The sequence below is a fragment of the Macaca nemestrina genome, chromosome 8, assembly GCF_043159975.1.
Source record: "Macaca nemestrina isolate mMacNem1 chromosome 8, mMacNem.hap1, whole genome shotgun sequence".
NCBI lineage: Eukaryota > Metazoa > Chordata > Mammalia > Primates > Cercopithecidae > Macaca > Macaca nemestrina.
The window spans coordinates 78,375,278-78,400,387 of NC_092132.1; the positions used below are offsets into that span (position 1 = coordinate 78,375,278).

The 25,110-nt window shown below is 40.0% G+C and overlaps 1 protein-coding gene and 1 long non-coding RNA gene across 3 annotated transcripts in view; one reads left to right on the forward strand and one right to left on the reverse strand.

The window, feature by feature from the left end:
• The window catches only part of LOC105482181 (minichromosome maintenance domain containing 2), a 54,538-nt gene extending 35,713 nt beyond the window's left edge, over positions 1 to 18,825 (reverse strand). For both annotated transcript variants that reach the window (XM_011742169.2, XM_071068155.1), the window contains exons 1-9: positions 18,756 to 18,825; positions 15,351 to 15,543; positions 15,129 to 15,259; positions 14,995 to 15,054; positions 12,087 to 12,282; positions 10,925 to 11,047; positions 10,702 to 10,806; positions 8,688 to 8,813; positions 5,672 to 5,909 (exon numbers count right to left, since the gene is read on the reverse strand). In XM_011742169.2, coding sequence (XP_011740471.1) covers positions 5,672 to 5,909; positions 8,688 to 8,813; positions 10,702 to 10,806; positions 10,925 to 11,047; positions 12,087 to 12,282; positions 14,995 to 15,054; positions 15,129 to 15,259; positions 15,351 to 15,444 — 1,073 coding nt within the window. In that variant the 5' untranslated portion in view covers positions 15,445 to 15,543; positions 18,756 to 18,825. The remainder of the gene's footprint in view (positions 1 to 5,671; positions 5,910 to 8,687; positions 8,814 to 10,701; positions 10,807 to 10,924; positions 11,048 to 12,086; positions 12,283 to 14,994; positions 15,055 to 15,128; positions 15,260 to 15,350; positions 15,544 to 18,755) is intronic.
• Positions 11,006 to 25,110, forward strand: part of LOC105482180 (uncharacterized) — an 85,941-nt gene continuing 71,836 nt past the window's right edge. The window contains exon 1 of the long non-coding RNA XR_987428.3: positions 11,006 to 11,063. This is a non-coding gene — a long non-coding RNA (uncharacterized lncRNA). The remainder of the gene's footprint in view (positions 11,064 to 25,110) is intronic.

The following is a 25,110-nucleotide window of genomic DNA, read 5'->3' on the forward strand; positions in this document are numbered from 1 at the left end:
AATGATCCTCCTGCCTTGGCCTCCCAAAAAGCGCTGGGATTACAGACAGAGCCACTGTGTCCAGCCAAATTTTTTTTTTTTCTTTTAAGAGACAGAGTCTCACTCTGTCATACAAGCTGGAATGCAATGATACAGTCATAGCACACACAGCCTCAAACTCCTGGACTCATGTAAGCCTGCCTGCTCAGTCTCCCAAGTAGCTGGAACTACAGGCATGAGGCGCCTGTCTGTCTCATGGCAATTCTTGATATGTCATTTTGGTTTCTAACCTCTTTGCTAATTGCCTCAGTCTCTTCATATTCCAAATTTAAATTCTGAAAAAGGAATATGATTACCTCAGCCTAGCTTTCAAATCCTTGCCACAGAAATTATAGCTTCCTAGTGCAATCAACTATGATGAGTAGACATAGACGTGCGACACAAAAGGGGGTGATACAAACGTAGGCATAGACATGCAATGCAAAAGAGGGTGAGATGTGGATAGGTAGATGGTATAAAATATGTCTAGCGCATGTACCATTTTAAGGAATTTGGATGTTTGAAGATATATAAAATGAGACAGCGATATTTAGAAAGAAACCTTTGCAAGCCTATAAGGAGTGGTTCTCAACCACAGCCTGCACTAACCTTACCTGGAGAGATTTAACAAATTCCAATGCCAAGTACCACCCCAAACCACTTAAATTAGAAACTCTGGGGGTGAGACACAGTGATAAATATTTTTTAAAAATTCTCTCAGGTGATTCTAATAGGCAGCTAGGCTGAGCACTTAGTGATATGGAACAATGAGCCTCAAATTTGGCTACACATTGGAACTGGCTAAGGAACTTCTAAAACTATTGATACACAGAAAGTCACAGAATACAAAGTCAAAATACAAAAATCAATTGTATTTCTATATATTCATAGTAAACAACTGAAAATGAAGTTAAGAAAACACTACCATTTTAGTAGCATCAAAAATATCAAATATTTTTAGAACCAATTTAACAAAATATTTGCATGACCTTTATAAAAACATCACTGAGAGAAATTAAAGAAGATCTAAATAAATAGAGAGATATGCCACATTCATGGATTGGAAGACTCAATAGTATTAAGATGTTAATTCTCCCTGAAATTGATTTATAAGTTTAATACAGTTCCAATCAAAATACTCAAAAGCTTCTTTTTGGTTGGTATTAACATACTGATTTGGCTGGGCACAGTGACCCACATCTGCAATCCCAGCACTTTGGGAGGCCAAGGCAGGAGGATTGCTTGAGCCTGAGAGTGCAAGACCAGTCTAGGCAATATGGCAAGAGTTCATCTCTACAAAAAACTAAAAAGTTAACCAGATGTGGTGGTGCATGCCTCTGTTCCCAGCTACTCAGCAGGCTGAGGTGGGAGGATCACTTGACCCCAAGAGTTTGAGGCTGCAATGAGTCATGACTGTGCCACTGCACTCAAACTTGGGCAACAGACTGTGACCCTGTCTCAAAAACTAAAAATAAACTGATTCTAAAATTTATTTAAAAATGCAAAGGATCTAAAATTGTTTTAATCTTTAAAATGAAGGATAAAGTTGCATTACCTGATTTCAAGACTGAACATAAAGCTACAATAATCAAGGGAGTGTAGTATTGGTATAAGTATAGAACAATAGATCAAAGTATTACAAAAGAGAGTTCAAAAAGATTTACATCCAGTTCAATTTTATACCCAGATTCTGCCTAGTTCAATTGAATTTGAACAATGGTATCAAAACAATTTAATGGGGAAAGGAAAATCTTTTCAACAATTAGTGTGGAAAAATTGGATAAATGCATAGGACAAACATTAACTTTAACTCATACCTCCTACCAATCTCTGGGAGATTAAGGCAGGAGGATTGCTTGAGCCTGAAAGTTTGAGACCAGCCTAGCAAGACTTATCTCTACATAAATAAATAGTAAACTAAAACTATAATGCTTCTAGAAGAAAACATTTTAAAACTTCATGATCTTGGGATAGACAAAGATTTCTTCTTTCTTTTTTTTTGGGACAGGGTCTCGCTGTGTTACCCAGGCTGGAGTGCAGTGGCACAATCTCTGCTCACTGTAACCTCCGCCTCCTGGGTTCAAATGATTCTCCTGCCTCAGCCTCCCCAGTAGATGAGATTACAGGTGTGCACCACTATGCCCCACTAATTTTTTTTTTTTTTTTTTTTTAGTGGAGACAGGGTTTCACCATGTTGGCCAGCTGGCCTCGAACTCCTGACCTCAGGTGATCCGCCCACCTCAGCCTCACAAAGTGCTGGGATTATAAACATGAGCCACCGTGCCCAGCCAGACAAGGATTTCTTAAACAGAAGTAAGAAAACACTAAGCATAAAAGTAAATAATAAATTGAATTTCATCAAAACTAGAAAGTCTGCTCATCAAAGATACCTTTAGACAATTTTTAAAAAGCTTTATACCTGGAGAAAAATTTTATAATATATATATTTGGCAAAGGACATGCATCCAGAACAACTAAACTAAAAAATGAACAAACACTTTATAAAAAGACACTTCATAAAAAGAGATATACAGGTGGCCAATAAGCACATGAAAAAGAGTTCAAATCAATAGTCATCTTGGAAACGCAAATTAGAACAATGACATATCATTTCATTTCCACTAGTATGGCTAAAATGAAAAGGGCTCACAACACCAAATGTTGGTGAAGATGGAAACAAGAGGAACTCTTTACATTGTTGGCAGGAATGTAAAATGGTACAACCACTTTGGAAAACTGGCAATTTCTTTTCTTTTCCTTCCTTCCTTCCTTCCTTCCTTCCTTCCTTCCTTCCGTCCGTCCGTCCGTCCGTCCGTCCTTCCTCCCTCCCTCCCTTCCTTCCTTCCTTTCTTTTTCTTTCTCTCTTTCTTTTCTTTCTCTTGTTCTCTCGTTCTCTCTCTCTCTTTCTCTCTCTCTTTTCTTTCTCTCTCTCTTTCTCTCTTTCTTTCTTTCTGAGTCTTGCTCTGTTGCCCAAGCTAGAGTGCAGTGGCACTGTCTCGACTCACTGCAACCTCCACCTCCTGGGTTCAAACAGTTTTCATGTCTCAACTTCCCAAGGGTAGCCGGTTCTACAGGTACATGCCACCATACCCAAATAATTTTTGTATTTTTAGTAGAGATGGGGTTTCCCCACATTGGCGAGGTTGGTTTCAAATTCCTGACCTCAGGTGATCTGCCTGCCTCAGCCTCCCAAAGTGCAGGGATTACAGGCATGAGCCACTGCGCCCAGCCAACTGGCAGTTTCTTATAAAATTATAGGCCAGGCACAGTGGCTCATGCCTGTAATCCCAGCACTTTGGGAGGCTGAGGTGGGTGGATTACCTGAGGTCAGGAGTTCGAGACCAGCCGGGCCAATGTGGTGAAACCCATCTTTACTGAAAATACAAAAATTAGCCAGGTGTGATGGCACGTGCCTGTAATCCCAGCTACTAGGGAGGCTGAGACAGGGAAATTGCTTGAACCTGGGAGAAGGAGGTTGCAGTGAGCCGACATTGTGCCATTGCACTCCAGCCTGGGCAACAAGAGTGAAACTCCATCTCAAAAAAAAAAGTTATACATCTACCTTATGACCCAGCAATTCCACTCCTAGGTATTTACCCAAGATAATGAAAATACATGTCCACAAAAAGGCTTGTGCAAGAATGTTTACAGCAGCTTTATTAGTAATAGTCAAAACATGCAAAACCAAATGACTTCCACTATGAGAACAGATAAACAAATTTTGGTACATTCATATAATGAAATGCTACTCATCAACAGAAACAATGAACTACTAATGTACACAATTGGATCAATTCAAAAATATTTTGTTGAGTAAGAGAGAGTAGACCCAAAAGAGGATGCACTGTATGATTTCATTATCTGAAGTTCAAGAACAGGAAAATTAATCTATGGTGACAGAAATCACCAGTGAAGATAGGAACTGATTGGAAGAGGGAAGGAGGGAAATTTCTGGGGTGATAGAAATGTTCTATAATAAGATCTGATTATTTCACTGTGTGTAAATTTTACCTAAAAAGAAAAAACAAACCAATCTCTCACAGAGCCCCAAATATCATTTAAAAATGTCAAAAGATTAATGGCAAACAGAAAAAGAGAGAAAGACCTTAATTTACATGCATTACAAATCAATAATAAAAACAACATAATAAAAACAACGATCAAGAATGGGCGGTTCATAGAAAAATAATACATGTTTAGTAAGTTTTATATGATGCCAAAATTATTTTCAATTAAATAAATGCAAATTAAAATAAAATACAATTTTCCACCTATCAGATGGCATTTTTTTTTTTTTTTTTTTTTTTTTTGAGACAGAGTCTCTGCCGCCCAGGCTGGAGTGCAGTGGTGTGATCTCAGCTCATTGCAACCTCCGCCTCCTGGGTTCTAGCAATTCTCCTGCCTCAGCCTCCTGAGTAGCTGGGACTACAGGTGCGCGCCACCACACCTGGCTAGTTTTTTGTATTTTTAGTAGAGATGGGGTTTCACCATGTTAGCCAGGATGGTCTCGATCTCCTGACCTCATGATACACCTGCCTCGGCCTCCCAAAGTGCTGGGATTACAGGCCTGAGCCACCACGCCAAGCCCAGATTGCAAAATTTTAAAGTGTATAATGAGGTGAGAGGATTGCTTGAGCCCAGGAGTTCAGCCTTAGCAACATAGGGAGACTTTGCTTATATAAAAAATTAAAAAATTAGCCCACTGTAGTGGTGTGCACCTGTAGTCATAGCTACTCAGGAGGCTGAGGATGGAGGTTCACTTGAGCCCAGGAGGTTGACACTGTTGTGAGTCATGATCATGCTACTGCATTCCAGCCTGGGTGACAGAGTGAGACCCTGTCTCAAAAAATAATGATAACAAAAATATAAGTTTGATAATACCCAGAGTTGGTGAGGCTGTGAGGAAACAAATACTCTCATATTCTGTCAGTAGAAGAATAAAGTGGTACAATCTGGGCATTTGGTACCACATTTACATCACCAGTGGCAATTTAATTTTAGCAAAACATAATCTGTTCAATTAAATTACTGTTAATTTGAATTTTATTTTTTTCTATTTTAAATTCATTTTGTAAATTTATTTTTTGCTTTGAAACTGCATACAAGATACTAAACAAGGAGTTTATTCCTAGCTTTGTGAATATTTAAGCAACTTTTTAAGGAAAGGGTACTTGCTAGTGGGGAGCCACAAAATGCTAAGTAGAGGCTTACTCCAAAGTTAGGATGATATTCCCCCCAAACAGTAATTATGGCACTTCTGACAGGCTTATTTGGATGCAGTGAGTCAATATTATTGATGGAATATTGAAGAAAAATAAGAAAATGATTAGTTTGTTCCTTAGGGGGAAGATTATTCAAAACAAAGTACAGAAACAGCATACAGAGCTAGGGATAAGGGGAAAGGAAGGCTGGGAAGGATGCAATTATTTACAAAGGTCTGAGTGAGGAAATAGTTTGAAAATTGGAGTAATTCGACTTAGCACTTATCAATTTATCTTTCAAAGGTTTTGAATTTTATTGATAAAGACTGATTTAAGTACTTATACTGGCTCAGAAAAATTCTAAATATTCTTCTTGTAATAACGCTCATGGAAAGGATGTATGCAAATCTGTGACCAATTAATATTTGTAAAAATTCATGTCATGTATTTACCTGTCTATGAGTAGAGTATCACTTGTTATAATTAAAATATCCAGGCAATCTTCTAGTTCCTTGTTACGGTCAGTTGTCTGTACTAGACTCATCAACAAACAGAGCTTGAGCAAATTGTAAGTCCCAGGAGGGGTAATTTGTGATGCAAAGATATTGGCAAGAATTGCTGTAAACTTCCAGCATGAGCTGGAAGTTAAGGAGAGGAGACACCTGAAATTGTCACTAATTCCTGAAGGAACTGAAAGTAAATATTAACATATATATTAGAAAGGGTTTTAAAACAAGGCAACATTATAGATATTTGACTCCCTTTATATAAAATGTTATCAAATTATAGTTCTAATAATACCATATTCTTTTTTTTTAGAGACAGGATCTTGTTATGTTTCCCAGGCTGCTCTTGAACCCCTGGCCTCAACTGATTCCCCTGCTTTGGCCTCCCAAAGGGCTATGATTACAGGCCTGAGCCACCATGCTTGGCCTTTAAATTCTTAGAATGATATTAAATTATGATTCGAGGTCATGCTAGTTTACCATTTCTACCTCAGGGAATGTAATACAAGGAAGAAGTCACCCTTTGTGTCCACATAGATTGGCTGTGGGTTGCAGGCAAATCCCTCATTCTTCTCCTTTTAAGATCTATGAGAGCAAACCAGTTCATGGAGTGCCTGCATTGCTGTGTTTGCTCCTATATTTCTATGTATCACCTTCAAAGAGGAATAATAAGCAGAATGGGAAATATTTGAATGTTGCTGTTAAACAGAAAGATTTACATTCCACTACTTTGAAAGCACTGTACTGTAGTATACTGTAAAATTCTAGATCTTCTCCATCCTCTCACTCTCCACCTCCTAAAAGGAATGAGTGATTTATCCAATTGGTAATGTGGGTGGAACAGCTGTGCATGTATAACCTAGTCCCATTCTCCTTCTTTCTGGGCTGCCATCAAAAAGCAATGATTTCCTCTAACTCATACATGCCCATGGACTGAGAGAGGCCTACTTTAGTTCAGCTCTTGCCACATTTGGGTAGTTAAATATGTCTCATTCTGGAGTTCAGCATAAGAAAGCACACTCTCCATCTACAGAAAAGTCATGTTCTGCTACCAAATCAATAAATTTTAAAACACTTAGCAGAAAATATTTAAAAGATCACTAAACCCTCTATAATCCATCAGTGCTTTCTTTCTTTAACATTTTTGTTCTTTTAAGAAGCTTTTCTCTTCAAGAAAGTAGAAGTATTTAGAATCTACTTGCATTTAAATTCAACTTGGGTGTCTATTACTACTGATGATTACCCACAGTATGGAAGCTAAAGAAACTTCATCCTGGGCTGGGCGTGGTGGCTCATGCCTGTAATTGCAGCACTTTGGGAGGCCGAGGTGGGCAGATCAGGTCAGGAGTTCGAGACCAGCCTCGTCAACATGGTGAAACCCCGTTTCTACTAAAAATACAAAAATTAGCTGGGCGTGGTGGTGAGCACCTGTAATCCCAGCCACTCAGGAGGCTGAGGCAGGAGAATCCCTTGAACCCGGGAGGTGGAGGTTGCAGTGAGCCAAGATAGCGTCACTGTACCCCAGCCTGGGCGACAGAGCAAGACTCCGTCTCAAAAAAAAAAAAAGAAAGAAAAAGAGAAAGAAAAGAAACTTCATCTTGGAAGCTAATCTACCATGTTGACTTCTGGTAAACCCCAGATCTGTGAATGCTGGGAAATTGCCAGTTGATCTATTGTTCCTCAAGCAAGAGCACATACTTACCATAAATCCTGCCCTTAGATCAATCAACCTTGATAATTAATACTTACTGTAAATCCTGTCCTTAGATCAATTCCTATCCAATCCCTCGGAAGCGTGTGTACTCCTTCCCTATATAATTCCTGGGTCTGGGGTAATAGCATGGAGATCCACCTGTCTTGCGGCTGCCCAAGATCATGCTTCTGTCCTTAAGTTCCCCAGTAAAACCATCCTATAATGACAAGCTGGACTTGTCTGCCTGCTTTGGTTCCTCAGGTCCTTCTGCATTTAGGGATCACTTTGAATATATATAGCCCATTCAGGGAACATACAGATTACAAAAAAATCCAACTCTATTCAAGATTTAACCAGCCTTTTCTATATTTAGATACTTGTGAGCCAAGTTGAAAGAATAGGTCTGCTCTCCACTTTTGTTTACATAATGCTAACGCATGTTGGAGTTGTTAAAGGAAATTATCAGTAATAAAGGTGATATTTTGGTCCTCATCTGCCTTTATCTTATTTCTTGATTTGGTTCAGAATTCAGTTGAATAAAAGGATGCTTTTTTTTTTTTAGACGGAATCTCATTCTATCACCCAGGCTGGAGTGCAGTGGTGCAATATTGCCTTACTGCAACCTCTGTCACCCAGGTTCAACCGATTCTCCTGCCTCAGCCTCCCAAGTAGCTGGGATTACAGGCACCTGCCACTGTGCCCAGCTACTTCTGTATTTTTAGTAGAGATGGGGTCTCACCATCTTGGCCAGGCTGGTCTTGAACTCCTGACCTCGTGAGCCACCCACCTTGGCCTCCCAAAGTGCTGGGATTACAGGTGTGAGCCACAGCGCCCAGCCAAGGATGCTACTTTATTGAGCTCTCCTTCTCAGACCACAACAGTTAACCCAGAATTGCCTTGGCTAGTGGTATAGAAAAATCCTTTGACTAATCTCTAATCCTGAAACATTTTTCTCATTATTAATTATTTTAAAAATTAAAATAAGGCTTAGCCCAAAGAAAGGAGTCCTGCATGCTAGAAAGTTCCCACAACATTATCCTGTTTTATTTCCTTCATGTACTTATTATCTGAAATTGTCTTTTGCTACTTTACATGTTTATTGACTGTCTGCCATATGATTTAAGAGCAGAAACCTTGACTGTCCTGTTTACAACTGTATTCTTAGTGCTTAAAAGAATGCCTAGCACATAGGCAAACAATATTTATCTGTGGAACAAATAGATTTAAATTTAAATATTTGTTAATATATAATACTAAAATTTTCCTTACCTTTTGAATTACAAAAAGTTATGCTATTTGCTTCTATACAGACAGCAGTTTGTGAAGTTTTTACACAGGTTGGAATTCCAATAATTTTATATTCATTTCCTATATTCATTTTATTCACTGATTCATCTAAAATTATTAAAAACAGAAGAAAATGCATATTCACTAAATGAACTTTGTACATGAACATATGGTTCAAAGATCCAGAACTAGTAACAATTCAGTAGTTGAGTTAGGAGTATTTTTGTTTAGCATAATATCCACATAAAGTGACACTAATAATATAAACTGATGCAATTTTATTGCTGATAAATTTTGATTCTTATTTGCAATGATGAATTTAACTTCAAGAAGCATGTGATATAGCAACTAGACCCTCTTCTATAACATGGTCGAAAGAAAATAAAATTATTCCATATAAGATGAAACATTTTTCCATTCAATGAAAAGGAATGTTAATAAAAATGACCTTATAAGTGATAATTTTATTTGAGAGGAAAATAATTTTACTGTCTACAATACATGTAAGTACTTGTAAAAACATTATTTAACTTATAAAATATGTGTTTTTTTGTTTGTTTTTGAGACAAAGTCTCGCTCTGTTGCCCAGGCTGTAGTGCAGTGGCACAATCAGCTCACTGTAACTTCAAATTCTAGGGTTCAAGCAATCCTCCTGCCTCAGCGTCCTAAAGTGTTGGGATTACAGGTGTAAACCACCATGCTCAGCCTGTAAGATATTCTTATCTGTGTTTTATATATGAAAAAAACGAGAGGTTACATGGCTTGCACAAAGCTAAATAACTAGTAAGAAGCAGAGCTGAAATTCACATTTAGGTTTGCCTACCTACAAAGTCTACCCTCTTATATTATACTAGGTTCCTCTCTCATACCTAGAGTTTGGGCAACACTTTGCATGAGTTCAAAATTTATTTTAAAAAACACACGAAAAATTTTGATCCTCCATGCCACAGTTAGAAGTTGGTTGGTTGTAAAGCTGTGAAAGAAAGGTTTACAGGAAGGAGCAAGGGTTAACTTATCTGTGATCAGAGTGGTCTTCCTTTTTTTTTCTTTTCTCTCTAGCCCCAGAGAGCTGAACAATAACTCCAATATTTATGTAAGACACACACATAGAATAATAGGAGATCCCATTGTCTTAAAACAACTGTGGCCCTGGGACTTAGCTCAGTGCTTGGGACACAGTCGGTCCTAATATCATTTTAAGTGAGTGTTGTATGACTGAATGAATAATTGATATATTAACTAAATATGACTCTTTTAAAACACTCAAGAATTAGAAGACTTGTGATTCTTAAGATATAGAAATACCATTTATAAGCATAAACAAGTCAATGGCTTTTTTTCTGAGATGGAGTCCCACTCTGTCGCCCAGGCTGGTGTGCAGTGGCACGATATTGGCTCACTGCAGCCTCTGCTTCCCAGGTTCAAGCGATTCTCCTGCCTCAGCACCCTGAGTAGCTGAGATTACAGGTGTCCGTCACCAAGCCTGGCTAATTTTTGTATTTTTAGTAGAGATGGGGTTTCACCACGTTGGCCAGGCTGGTCTTGAACTCCTGACCTCAGGTGATCAACCATCCTAAGCCTCTCAAAGTGCTGGGATTACAGGCTTGAGCCACTGCGCCTGCACTGGCCAGTGTTTTTTTATTTTTTTAGAGACACGGTCTCGGTTGCCCAGACTGGAGTGCCGTGGCACCATCATGGCTCACTGCAGCCTCCAACTCCTGGGCTTAGGCGATCCTCCCACCCTCCCATCTTAGCTTCCCAGGTACCTAGGACTACAGACATATGCCACCACATCTAGCTAATTTTTTATTTTTAAATTTTTTATAGAGATAGGGTCTCACTATATTGCTTAAGCTGGTCTCAAACTCCTGGCCTCAAGTGATCCTCCCACCTCAGCCTCCCAAAGTGTTGGGATTACAGGTATGAGGCAGCCCCTGTGCCCAGCCAGTTACATACTTATAGCAATTTATTTTGAGTTCAAACAGAATTCACTTACCTCTTAGGAAAATTGTAACAGATTGAAACCTAAATGGCTGGTTGTTAGAATGTCCTTGAAAAGCATGAAGTCCCTTTGTGGCAATTATTTCAACTATTTGTTTATCTTAAAGCAAAGAGCAAAAAAGAATTAGATATTAGAATATATATTTAATTTAATTTCCATATTGAAATATCAGACACTACTTTAAAAATTGTAATTACAAAATGTAAATGCATATTACCACCAAGTACTCTAAATTTTCTGTCTTCTTGAAGTGAAGATGCACAGAGATTACACAAAAAGTCATTTCTTATCGTTGCAGATTCTGTAGCACCAGGCACATGCACTCTTATATACTGAAATCCTGAAAGAAAACAGTGGTAAGATACATTTGCTTTCAGATTTAGCTATCTATTTTGTTTCTTTTGTTATTGTTGTAATTTTTTAATTTTTTAATTTTACATTTTCTTTTTTCTTTTATTACTGACACTAACAGATTGTAGCTATTTCAGTCCTTTAAAATTAGTCTAATTCAAAATGGAATTAATTCAGTTTTGCACTTGAGTTCAGGGTAGTTCAATTAACAGTTAACAGCTGTTTTTGCAAGGCATTGTGCTAAGGCACTGGCAATATGGATGCTTAAGCACACAATTTCTATATGTGGCAGTGAGAAACAGGTAATTTCCACCTGTGGTATTCATTTGCAGAGTGTTCAGAGAGAAGACAGGAGGGTCAATCAACCCCAGTGAGAGGTGGCGGGGATAATTTTGAAGTCCTGGAGAAGGACTAAACTGAGGTTAAGCCAAAGGGTTGAGAGAGGACATTAAATGTTTCATTCACAACGTCATGAAATAATGTGTGAGAAGAGCAAGTACTTCAGCAATATAGGTGCACTTGTTAAGATGGGGGTGGCAGAGAAAAGGAGAAAAAATGCATTTCAAGATTATGCAAAGTAAATATATAAACATTAGGAGATATAAAATTTTTATTTAAATTTTTTCTATTTTGTGAGTGTTTTATAACTAATTGTAAATATGATTTAGGATTAAACAATACATTGTTCAATTTATTTATTTATTTATTTTTTTAGACAGGGTCTCTCTTTGTCATCCAGGCTGGAGTACAGTGGCATGAACACAGCTCACTGAAGCCTCGACCTCCCTGGCCCAAGCAATCCTCCCAACTCAGTCTCTTGAATAGCTGGGACTACAGGCATGTGCCACTATGCTGGGCTAATTTTTGTATTTTTTGTAGAGATGAGGTTTCTCCATGTTGCGCTGGTCTCAAACTGCTGAGATCAGGTGATCCTCCCTCCTCGGCTTCCCAAAGTGAAGGGATTACAGGTGTGAGCCACCATGCCTAGCCAATTGCTTAATGCTTTGATTTGCCTTTTTAATATTTACCTTTTGAAAGAGGGCATGCTTCATCTGAACAAAGAAATCTTGCACCTTGTGTATACTTGGTTACAGTTGTCATTGCAATCACAATTCCTTGCATCATATAAAATCTCTGAGATGTATAATCAAGTGGAAATTCACACAGATCAAGACCATAACTTGGCAGGGGAGGTAAATGTGTTAATTTCAGCACTATATTAATCTAATAAGAACATAAAAATGGTATTAATGAAAATTGAAAATCCAATTTGACTTGTATTACAATATAGTAAGTATATTATAGAGTAAGTCAAGTAATGATATGTTAATGTTCTTAGGAATCGAAATTTTAAGCCTTAGAGAAATGATATTCAAGTATAAAGTTAAAGAAGTAAAAATCCTGTAATCTAATATTTTAATTGAAAATAGCATTATGAACTTTAAATTTTTCCTTAAATATACACAATTTCTGACCATATCCACTGAAAAGACTTAAAAAGCAATGTCAACCAGGGCCAGGTGCGGTAGCTCACGCCTGTAATCCCAGCACTTTGGGAGGCCAAGGCTGGTAGATCATGAGGTCAGGAGATAGAGACCATCCTGGCTAACACGGTGAAACCCTGTCTCTACTAAAAATACAAAAAATTAGCCAGGCATGGTGGCGGGCCCCTGTAATCCCAGCTACTTGGGAGGCTGAGGCAGGAGAATGGTGTGAACCCGGGAGGTGGAGCTTGCAGTGAGCCGAGACTGTGCCACTGCACTCCAGCCTGGGCGACAGAGCAAGACAACGTCTCAAAAAAAAAAAAAAAAAAAAAAAAAGCCAAGTAGCAAAGAAGCATGCCTAGTGCCCAGATTGTGGTCTCTTGTTAAGTATCTTTTCTCACTAAAAGGAATCAGGATTCCTTGGGGGAAATGGCTGATTTCAGGCCTAGGATAGAAAATATAACAGATGAACTTGGGGTATCTTCTAACAAATGGCCTGTGTCAAAAAGACATAGAAGCAACCTTGAAGGGACCCCCAATGACAAAAGGTAGGATAATATGAGCATCAAAAGGAATGACAGAGACTCACTGAAACATATTGTATATATTTAAAAGTTCATGAGTTCCTCATATTTAAAAAAGGAACCCCCCCAAAAAAATTGGTCATTATTGGAGGCTGCTAGATTTCAACTCATTACTCTTTATAAAGGCAAAGAATCATTTACCCTGCCTTTCCTGCACAAATTATATTTCAGAGTAACTAACTAGCTGATGAGAGAAAATTAGTCTTACAGAAGAATTTCAGCTAATTCTGAAAGAACGCTAAAACTAGAAAAATTGCAATTTTGCAACTCCTAATGAAATAACGAATTCTAGGCAATGAACATCAATGGCTGCTAAAACCATTAGGTGAAAGTTGACGAGAAACTGTATAATGGAGAGAAGGGAATGACATCACAGGAACCCATTAATCAATTGTGACACTGTTAAAAGTGCAACAATAGATACTATATCCTCCTGATATAGCACAATATGTAATACATTACACTAACTATTATGTATTCTTGTCAAGTGATTTGAATCTGAATCTAAAAAGCTTTTACAGTTAACTTCTATTTTAGAAATATGAGGTTAGGGAAATAAAATAGCCCTACAAGGAAGCAATTAGATAAATCAAGATTATATAACATAGGACAATTAGTTTCTTCAAAAAGTTAATGGTCTAAAAAGGGAGGGAGAGGAAATGGCTCTAGACTGAAAGAGACTTAGTGAGATGTAAGAACAAATTATAATGTGTGAACTTTGTTTTGGTCCTGATTTGGAACAAACCTACTGTAAGATATTCTTGAAACAATTGGGCAAATTTAAATGTAAACTGGACTTTAGATAATATGAAGGAATTATTGTTACTTGTGTAGGGGTGATAACATTCTGGTTACATAACAAAAATGTCCACAGCCGGGCATGGTGGCTCATGCCTGTAATGCCAGCACTTTGGGAGGCCGAGGCGGGTGGATCACCCGAGGTTGGGAGTTCGAGACCGGTCTGACCAACATGGAGAAACCCCGTCTCCACTAAAAATACAAAATTAGTCAGGCGTGGTGGCATATCCCTGTAATCCCAGCTACTTGGGAGGCTGAGGCAGGAGAATTGCTTGAACCCGGGAGGTGCAGGTTGTAGTTAGTCGAGATAGCGCCATTGCACTCCAGGCTGGGCAACAAGAGTGAAACTCCTTCTCAAAAAAAGAAAAATGTCCATAATTTTTACAGGTTGATACTAAAGTATGTAGAGATAAAATAATAGAATGCCTGGGATTTGCTTTAAAATATTTCAGAAAAAAAATTCATGATGCAGGTATGAAAAAATATTATAATATTGAATCTGAGTTGAGTGGTAGATATATGAAGGTTCACTGTATTATTCCCTTTACTTTTGGGTATGTTTGAAAAGTTTTATTATACAAGTGTTTAATGTTGGCCAGGCGTGGTTGCTCACACCCGTAATCCCAGCACTTCAGGAGGCCAATGTGGGCGGATCATGGGGTCAGGAGTTTGAGACCAGCCTGGCCAACATGGTGAAACCCCGTCTTCACTAAAAATAAAAATATTAGCTGAGCGTGGTGGCGGGCACCTGTAATCCCAGCTACTCGGGAGGCTGAGGCAGAAGAATTGTTTGAACCTAGGAGGCAGAGGCTGCAGTGAGCCGAGATTGCACCACTGCACTCCAGCCTGGTGACAGAGCGAGACTCCATCTCAAAAAAAAAAAAAAAAGTGTTTAATGTTATAAGGGATAATATGAGAAATAAAGATGCATATGTAAGATATTCTATTGAACTTTGAAAAACATGTACTATCCTTTTTAAAAAAAAGTCTATGAATATAAAAATACCTTTTTACAGTCATCATGTGAATTTGTACCTGAGATTGCTTAGTTAAATTTAACTAAAACTTACTTGTGTTTCAGTCTGCAATTGTCCAATTAATGAGAGAGTCTTAACAGCAATAAAACAGACCTGTGATTTCAAACAAACAAAAAAAGTTACCAAAAATTCCGTGTGGCACAAAATTATTTCTTTTTTTGACTTACTGATTGAAAAACTTCAGCTGCTTTTAAAGGTTGGTGTAAAATGTGATTTCCAAGCTCAGCATCTAATTCAACAACATCAGAGGGATTTATTAAAATTTTGAATCGATAGACAGCATAGCTTTGTTTTGAATCTGTGAAAATATACAAATGTAAAAGTCAGGATAGCTATGTGTAGGAGTTTATTTGAAAGTTTTAAAAATTACTCACTTTTGCTGAACGTACCATTGTAGTACTTGCAATCATCTATAAACTTTTGGAGGCCTCCACTTCTGTCAAGATAGATGAGGGCCGCCTCTTTCATTTTTAGATTTGACATTTTCTCCTGGTTAATGACTCGTCTCTATTTCTAATTGATTAAACCACAATTGTTGGTAAAAGCTACAGATGGCGAAACTCATAGAAGGGATGTGAAAACCTAGAAATAAAATTAATTTTATTTTTGAAAATCTCTAATAAGACTTCACAAATTATTAAAGTTGACAGTGAACTAAAACTAGGCAAAACTTCCAACTTAAAAACATTCCTACCCAAAGAAAAACAAAACGTTGCTTTCTTTTGCCAAATAACTTTTTTTTTCTTTCTTTTTTTTTTTTTTTTGAGATGGAGTCTCGCTCTGTCGCCCAGGCTGTAGTGCAGTGGCGTGATCTCAGTTCACTGCAACCTCTGCCTCCCAGATTCAAGCGATTCTCCTGCCTTAGCCTCCCAAGTAGCTGGGACTACAGGTGTGTGCCACTACACCTGGCTAATTTTTTGTATTTTTAGTAGAGACGGGGTTTCATTGTGTTAGCCAGGATGGTCTTGATCTCCTGACCTCATGATCTGCCGGCCTCAGCCTCCCAAAGTGCTGGGATTACAGGTGTGAGCCACTGCACCCAGCCCAAATAACATTTTTATCCAGATTGTTATGAGATCCTTCACAAGACTGAAAACTTAAAAACAGGAACCTCAAATGTCTCAACAGAGGTGCTCCCAAAAATGTTTGAGATAAACAATATCTGATGATGAGGGTCCTTTGCAGGTGTTGTTTAAAAAATGAAACTGGTAAAAGTTGTTTTATAAATTCAATCTAAGTAACAAAATATAGTAGAATGAGTATTAACCTGGGAAACCTGACAACTTGGTTCTAGATCCAGCATTTCCTGATTGCTATGGGGAAATCATCTGACCTCTCTTGGCTCAGTATCTTAATCCGCAGGAAACGAAAGTGTTGTATCAGATGATTAAAGTCCCCTCCAATTTTAAATCTTATGTTAGTGACCAACATAAAACATTAAACCACAGTAATGAGTAAAGAATGGAATATGTGAAATTCATTGAAAGACAGCAAATACTAACCGGAAACAATAGGTCAGTAGTTGTAACAGGTGCTAGAAATAAAATGATTAATAGGTGCTAAAAATAAAATGATTAAGATTGGATCCTGCCTTTCAAGAAGTTGCTAGGCAGAGATAGAGAAGTCAGAAATAATGACTAATACATTATTCACTCATTACCAGTTTTTTTTTGTTTGTTTGTCTGTTTTTGTGAGATGGAGTCTCACTCTGTCGCCTGGGCTGGAGTGCAGTGGCAGGTACCATGTTGGCTCACTCCAATCTCCACCCCTTGGGTTCAAACGATTCTCTTGCTTCAGTCTCACAAGTAGTTGGAATTACAGCCACGTGTCACCTGGCCCAGCTAATTTTTGTATTTTTAGTGGAGACGGGTTTCACCATGTTGGCCAGGTTGGTCTCGAACTCCTGACCTCAAGTGATCTGCCCGCCTTGGCCTCCCAAAGTGCTGGGATTACAGGTGTGAGCCACCGCACCCGGCCTCATTACCAAATATTTATTTGGCTACTACTATAGGTTGGATACTAGATTGTCCTAGGCACTAAGGATACTAAGATGAGTAAAACGTGGTCCCTATCCTTCAGAAAGAGTTCAGTGAGAGAAGACATATATGTAAACAGTTACATGGCAATTTAAGTGCTGTAATAGAAATATGAATATACCAGGTAGCATGAAAGGAACAACATATACGAAATATTTCACAAAATTTGGGGTCATCCTTGTATATGTGTCATAACATTTTCTATTAAGACATTTTCATTGAAGACGGTGGGGTCATAGAGAAGAAGCTATGAATTCTACTTTAAGGTGACATTTGATAGATGACTATTTCACTAATTGGAGGAGAGGTGAAGAGAAAGAGTTTCAGAGATAGAGGTCACCTCCCACCCCCACTATCAGTTTTACACTACTGGATCCACACACCCATTACGTGGAGTTCGGCTACTTTCCAAAGAAAACTAATTGAGACTGTCTTTTTCACTACAACATAGAAGTGAAACTTTAGCGTTTATTTCTCTGTGGCCATAAGTACAATGATCTCAAAATGTGTGTTGTGTTCAGAACATCACATCTTTGCTGCACTAGAACATTAGGTTTCTGGGGTGAAATGAAGGGAGACTATTGGTAATTAAATGGTTGGGTGAGGCCAGATTATGCACGCTTTTGAAGATTATACAGGCAAAGAGAAGCCATCAAAGTTTTTTTTTAAGGGTGGGGAGTATTATAGTCAGACTTCTTTTGTGTGTGACAGGGTCTCACTATGTTGCCCAGGTTGGAGTGCAGTGGTGTGATCTCAGCTTGCCGCAGCCTTTACCTACCGGGCTCAAGCTATCCTCCCTTCTCTGCCTGGGACTACAGGCATGCGCCACCACATCCAGATAATTTTTAATTTTGTTATAGAGATGGGGTCTTACTATGTTGCCCAGGCTGGTCTCCAACTCGTGGGTAGCTGTCTCGTCCTCCTAAAGTGCTGGGATTACAGGTATGAGCCACTAGGCCTAGCCCATAGTCAGATTTTTATTTTGGAAACCTGTGCCTGCTGCCAATGTAGAAAGTAGGTTGGAATAGCGGGAGAGCTGATAATCAGTTTCTACCTATTGGGATATATTCCTACAAAATGGATGACCTGATCCAGGGCATTAGGAACGAAATAGAATGGGGGAGATCGATTCCAGAATTTTAAAGATTGCACACTGGACCTGGTGATCAGTCTACAATACGGAGAAGGGTAATCGAAAGCTGTGGGGTTTTAATATGTGTATGGGTGGATGCTGCTGCTCTAATAGAAATACGGAGCCCAAGGAGAAGCGTAAGGACATGAGGAAAAGTTCCCTTGAGATATTCTGACTTTGAGGACCCTTGGGATTCCCTGATAGATGTAAGCAGGAACGGGCCACAAATCAGGGCCTGGCTTTCGGTAGCATCAAAAGAGTTACAGCTAAGTCTGGGTGTCAGTGCGTAAAGCGGAGGCCCTGGGGAGTGGACGCGTTTTCACGGAAGCAGATTAAGTCGGGAAAAGACATACAAGCCTGTGGAAAAGCGTTAAGTGAGGGAACAGGGATAAAATTCTAATTCCCTGTCTTCCCTTAGTCTAACGAACACCGAGTGTTGCTGCACGCGGATTCTGTCTTCTCTCCGTGCCCTGTCAGCACCCGGATGAACTGGTGAGGGGAAGATGGCAGGAAAACGCTTCACACCAAAGCGGATGAAAGCGAGTCCAGACTCATGAGGTCCCCTCCCAGTGACAGCGGCGACCTCGAGTTAGGGGGACCCCAGCGCTGTAGTGCTTTTCACCCACCTTGACTCCCACCGAGCGCGGCAGCGGTTGCTCGCCGCCTGCAGCGTGGGCGGAGCGGAGCCCTAGCGCGCATGCGCGCATATACCGGCTGTGGGCGGCTTGCGCGGGGCTTGCCGGGACCGCCCGCGCCCTCCAGTCAGCAGGGGAACTAGCCGGGCTTCTCTCCCTACGTTTTAACTTCTTCACTCTTACTCCCTCCCAGCGAAGCAAAGAAAAGATAGGGCTACGTTTGGTTTTTGTTATCTCAGGCCAAAGGTGTTGATGTTTAAAAAATTCAAAACCCAGCTTCAGGGAATGCAAAATGTCTAGTCACTTTGGAAGACATTCCAGTATTCCCTCAAACGACTCAACATAAAGTTACCCTATGATCCAGCAGTTCAAGTCCTAGGTATTTATAAATACACCCAAGATAATTGAAAACATATGTTCACACAGAAACTTCTACACGAATGTTCATAGTATTATTCACAGTAGCCCCAAAGTGGAAATATGAATGCCCATCACCGATCAATGGATAACTGTGGTGTAGCCATACAATGGAATGGTTTTGGCCATAAAACGGGATGAGACACTAATACATGCTGCAACATGGATGAACCTGGCAAACAGTGGAAGAAGTCAGATACAAAAGGCCATATGTTGTGTAATTTCGTTTATATGAGATGTCCAGAATAGGCGAATCTATAAAGAGAGAAAGCAAATTTGTGGTTTCCCAGAGATTGGTTGAGAATGCAGAATGATTGCTAATGCTTATGGGATTTCTTGTTCTTTTTAAATTGTGGTGAAATATACATAAAATAAACAATTTTAACCATCCTAAAGTGTACAGTTACACTACCTACGTTCACACTGTGCACTCATCACCACTATCTGTAGAACCGTTTTCATTGTCCCAAACTGAAACTCCATATACATTAAATAACTCCCCATTCTTCTCTTCCTCATCCCCTGGCAACCATCATTTTTTGCCTCCTTGAATTCGGCTACTCCAGGTACCTCATGTAAATAGAATCATACAGTATTTGTCCATTTGTGATGGGCTTATTTCACTTTGCCGAACTTCTTCCAGTTTCATCCATGTTGTAGCATGTTAGTTTCTTCCTTTTTAAGGCTGAATAATATTCCATTGTGTGTGTGCCATATTTTTTTGTTGTTCATGAATTCACATGGGTTTTTTTTTTAGAAGTGATGGAAATGATCTAAAATTGATTGTGGTGATAGTTGCACAACTCTGAATCTACTGAAAGCCAGTTAACTGTATATTTTAAATCGATGAATTGTACAGTACTTAAATATTACTGAAGTTGGCCAGGTGCGGTGGCTCACGCCTATAATCCCAGCACTTTGGGAGGCCAAGGTGGGTGGATCACTTGAAGTCGGGAGTTGGACACCAGCCTGGACAACATGGTGAAACCCCATCTCTACTAAAAATACAAAAATTAACCAGGTGTGGTGGTGCGCACCTGTAATCCCAGCTACTCGGGATTAATACTATTAGCAGGCAGGAGAATTACTTGAACCCGGGAGGCAGAAGTTGCAGTGAGCAGATATCACACCACTGCACTCCAACCTAGGCGATAGAGCCAGACCTAGTCTCAAAAACAAACAAACAAACAAAAAAACCCCACAAACTTAATGAAACTGTTACCAAAAAACCCCAAACCCTTAAATTGTGCCTGCTTCTCCACCATTAGTATTCCTTTTTTTTTTTTCTTTTGAGACAAGTCTTGCTCAGTCGCCCAGGCTGGAGTGCACCGAGGTGGTGCGATCTCGGCTCACTCCAAGCTCCGCCTCCCGGGTTCACGCCATTCTCCTGCCTCAGCCTCCGGAGTAACTGGGACTACAGGCGCCCGCCACCACGCCCGGCTAATTTTTTGCATTTTTAGTAGAGACGGGGTTTCACCGTTAGCCAGGTTGATCTTGATCTCCTGACCTCGTAATCCGCCCGTCTCGGCCTCCCAAAGTGCTGGGATTACAGGCGTGAGCCACCACGCCCGGTCCCCCCACTTTTTTTTTTTTTTTGAGACAAGGTCTACCTCTGTCACAGGACTGGGGTGCAGGGGCCCAATCAGGGCTCACTGCAGTCTCAATCTCCTGGCTCAAGTGATCCTCTCACCTCAGCCTCCCAAGTAGCTGAGACTACAACCGTGCCTGGCAAACTTTTAAATTTTTTTTTGTAGAGACAGGGGTCTCATTTTGTTTCCCATGCTGGTCTCAAACTCCTGGGCTCAAGCAATCATCCACCTCAGTCTCCCGAAGTGCTGGGATTACAGGCATGAGCCACCGCGCCCAGCCTGGACCTTTAGTGTCCTTGATACAGTTATCAACTCTGTTCCATTGCATTGGGTTGGATCATTTACCATGAAAAAGTAATTGCGTTCATCCCTTTTCATATATAATAGGGGTGGCAAAACATCTCAGAGTTTGTCTGGGAGAATATAATCTATTTTAGTTGTGAGATAAAATATGTTTTAGGAGTAGAAATCCATTTACAACAACAAGGAGGATGTTCAAATTGTCTTGCACTACAATTCTGTGATAAAAACTACAATTTTATATGGGAATAGGCTATGGTCTGGTGATGGCCATTGCATTTTAAAGTAGAATAAATTCTTCTAGAAGGTATCTATATATTTTAAAGTTTTTTTGAGATGGAGTCACGCTGTGTTGCCCAGGTTGGAGTGCAGTGGCATGATCTCTGCCTCCTGGGTCCAAGCAATTTTCGTGCCTCAGCCTCCCAGGTAGCTGGGATTACAGGCACATGCCACCACGCCTGGCTAATTTTTGAATTTCTAGTAAAGTTGGGGTTTCACTATGTTGGCCAGGCTGGTCTTGAACTCCTGACCTCAGGTGAACTGCCTGCCTCAGCCTCCCAAAGTGGTGGGATTACAGGTATGAGCCACTGCATCCGGATATTTTAAAGTTTTAATTTTAATCAGTTCATAGCATAACATTGTTCATTTCTGCACCAGAGTAATAGTTTTATATCAACCAAGTCCAGCAAAATCTTCTAATAGATTTTTATGTATTTAATACATCCTATAAAATATCTGCACAGTCAGGCGTGATGGCATGCATGCACCTGTAGTCCCAGCTACTAGGGAGACTGACTGGGAAGTTGCAGTGCATTATGATTGCACCACTGGACTCTGGCCTAGGTAACAAAGTGAGACTCTTAGAAAAAAAATCTGTTAGGCCTAAAATCGGAATTTAAAACCTTAAGAATTCAGCACATTTTTTACATCGCAAACTCTCTGAAAATGATAGTGATATCTAGAGTCAAAATGCCATTGTTGCTTATTGCTACATACTTACAGTACTTTATTCTTACAAAACATCACTAAACAGCAGAAACAAGTTACATGCAATCTGATAAAATGGCTCAAATATTAAGGTGGTAGAATTATGAATTATTTTTACTTTTGCCTTTAATATAGTTTTTTTTGCCTTTTAGTATTTTTCATTGAGGTATAATTAATATGCAGCAAAATGAACGGCTCTTACATATTGTCTTATGAGTTTTTGAGTTTTGAGAAATACAAACCTTTTATTTTGTATTTTTTGTTTTTATTTTATTATTATTATTATTATTTTGAGACGGAGTTTTGCTCTTGTCTCCCAGGTTAGAGTGCGATGGTGTGACCTCGTCTCACTGCAACCTCTGCCTCCCAGGTTCAAGCGATTCTCCTGCCTCACCCTCCTGAGTAGCTGGGATTATAGGTGCCTGCCACCATACCTGGCTGATTTTTGTATTTTTAGTAGAGACGGAGTGTCCCCATGTTGGCCTGGCTGGTCTCGAACTCCTGACCTCAGGTGATCCACCCGCCTTGGCCTCCCAAAGTGTTGGGGTTACAGGCGTGAGCCACCACACCGGGCCAATTTTTTATTTTTAAATATTTTTTCAAAGCTTTCTTTTAATTTTAATTTTTAAATTTTATTTTTGCCATGACATGTTTTCATCTGATAATTTAAAAAAATATTTTTAGACACAGTCTCATTCTGTCACCCAGCCTGGAATGCAGTGGTGCCATCTCAGCTCACTGCAACCTTCGTCTCCTGGGCTCAAGGGATCCTCCCACTTCAGCCTCTGCAATAGCTGGGACTAACCACACCTGACTTACCAGGTATTTTAAAGGATGTATTAAATACAGAAAAATCTACTAGAAGATCCTTCTGCCTCAGCCTCCCGAGTAGCTGGGACAACAGGTGTGCACCACCACACCCAGCTAATTTTTTTGGTATTTTTTGTAGACAGGGTCTCACCATGTTGCCCTGCTGGTCTTGAACTCCTGGGCTCAAGCAACCTGCCCATCTCAGCCTCCCAAAGTGCTAGGATTGCAGGTGTGAGCCATCACACCCAGCCAGCCTTGTAATATATGTTAAAATCAGGTAATGATGCCTCCAGCTTTGTTTTTTTTTTTCTTTTTGTTTGTTTTTTTGAGATGGGATCTTGCACCGTCACCCAGGCTGGAGTGCAGTGGAGTGATCACAACTCACTGCAGCCTTGGACTCCCAGGTTCAAGCGATCCTCCCACCTCAGCCTCCAAAGAAGCTGGGATTACTGGCACATGCCACCATGCCTGGCTAGTTTTTAAAATTTTTTGTAGAGATGGAGTCTCTCTTCATTGCCATGGGCTCAAGTCTTCTTCCTGCCTTGGGCTCGCAAAGTGCTGGGGTTAACAGGTGTGAGCCACCCAGCCAAGCTTTGCTCTTTTTGCTCAGGCTTTCTTTGGCAATTCAGGCTCTTTTTTGGTTCCACATGAATTTTAGGATAGCTTTTCTAATTCTGGTAAGAATTGCATTCAATCTATAGGTTGCTTTGGGCATCATGGTCATTTTAATGATATTAATTCTTCTGATCCATGATCCATGAGATGTTTTTCCATTTGTGTCATATTCAATTTCTTTCATCAGTGTTTTCCAGTTTTTCTTGTAGAGATCTTTCACCCCCTTATTTAAATTTATTCCTAGGTGTTTTTTGGTTGTTGCTGCTGCTTTGTTGCTATTGTAAATGGAACTGCCTTCTTACTTGCTTTCTCAGCTAGATCATTATTGGTGTATAAAAATGCTACTGGCCGGGTGTGGTGGCTCATGCCTGTAATCCCAACAGTTTGGGAGGCCAAGGCAGGTGGATCACCTGAAGTCAGGAGTTCAAGACAAGCCTGGCCAACATGGTGAAACCCTGTCTCTACTAAAAATACAAAAATTAGCCAGGCGTGGTGGCGGTCGCCTGTAATCCCAGCTACTTGGGAGGCTGAGGCAGGAGAATCACTTAAACCTAGGAGGTGGAGGTTGTAGTGAGCTGAGATTGCGCCACTGCACTTCAGCCTGGGCAACAGAGTGAGGCTCTGGCTTAAAAAAAAAAAAAAAAAGCTACTGATTTTAGTATGTTGATTTTGTATCCTGCAATTTTATGGAATTCATTTATCAAACCTAAGAGTTTTGGGGTGGAGTCTTTTACTTTCTCTCTTTTTCTTTTTTCTTTTTTTTTTTTTTTTGAGACAGGGTCTCACTCTGCAGCCCAGGTTGGAGTGCATTGGTGGTGCAGTCACAGCTCACTGCAACCTCGACCTTCTGGGCTCAAGCAATCCTCTCACCTCTGCTTCCCAAGTAGCTGGGACTACAGATGTGTACCAACATGTCTGGATAATTTTTTAATTTTTTTGTAGAGACAGGGTTTCACCATGTTAGCCAGGCTGGTCTTCAACTCCTGGACTCAAGTGACCTGCCTGCCTTGGCCTCCTAAAGTGCTGGGATTACAGACATGAGCCACTGTGCATGGCCAGGTTTTCCTAGATATAGGATCAGGCCAGGTGTGGTGGTTCATGCCTGTAATCCCAACATTTTGGGAGGCTGAGGAGGGAGGACTGCTTGAGGTCAGGAGTTCGAGACCAGACTGGGCAACATAGGAATACCTCATCTCTACTAAAAATGAAGTTAGCCAGGCATGACTGGCTATATGATAAACTACAGGTGTGTGCCTGTAGTCCCAGCTACTTGAGAGGCTGAGGTGGGAGCATCACTTGAGCCTGGGAGATTGAGCTATAGCAAACCGTGATTGCACTACTGCACTTCAGCCTGGGCATGAGGGCAAGACTATGTCTCAAAAGAAAAAAACAAAATCATCAGTGAAGAGGGTCAATTTAACTTTTTTTTTTTTTTTTTTTTTTTTTGAGACAGTCTCGCTGTCACCCGGGCTGCAGTGTAGTGGTGCCATCTCAGCTCACTGCAACCTCTGCCTCCCTCCTGGGTTCAAGCGATTATCCTGCCTCCGCCTCCCTAATAGCTGGTATTACAAGCACCCGCCACTACGACTAGCTAATTTTTGTATTTTAGTAGAGATGGGGTTTCCCCA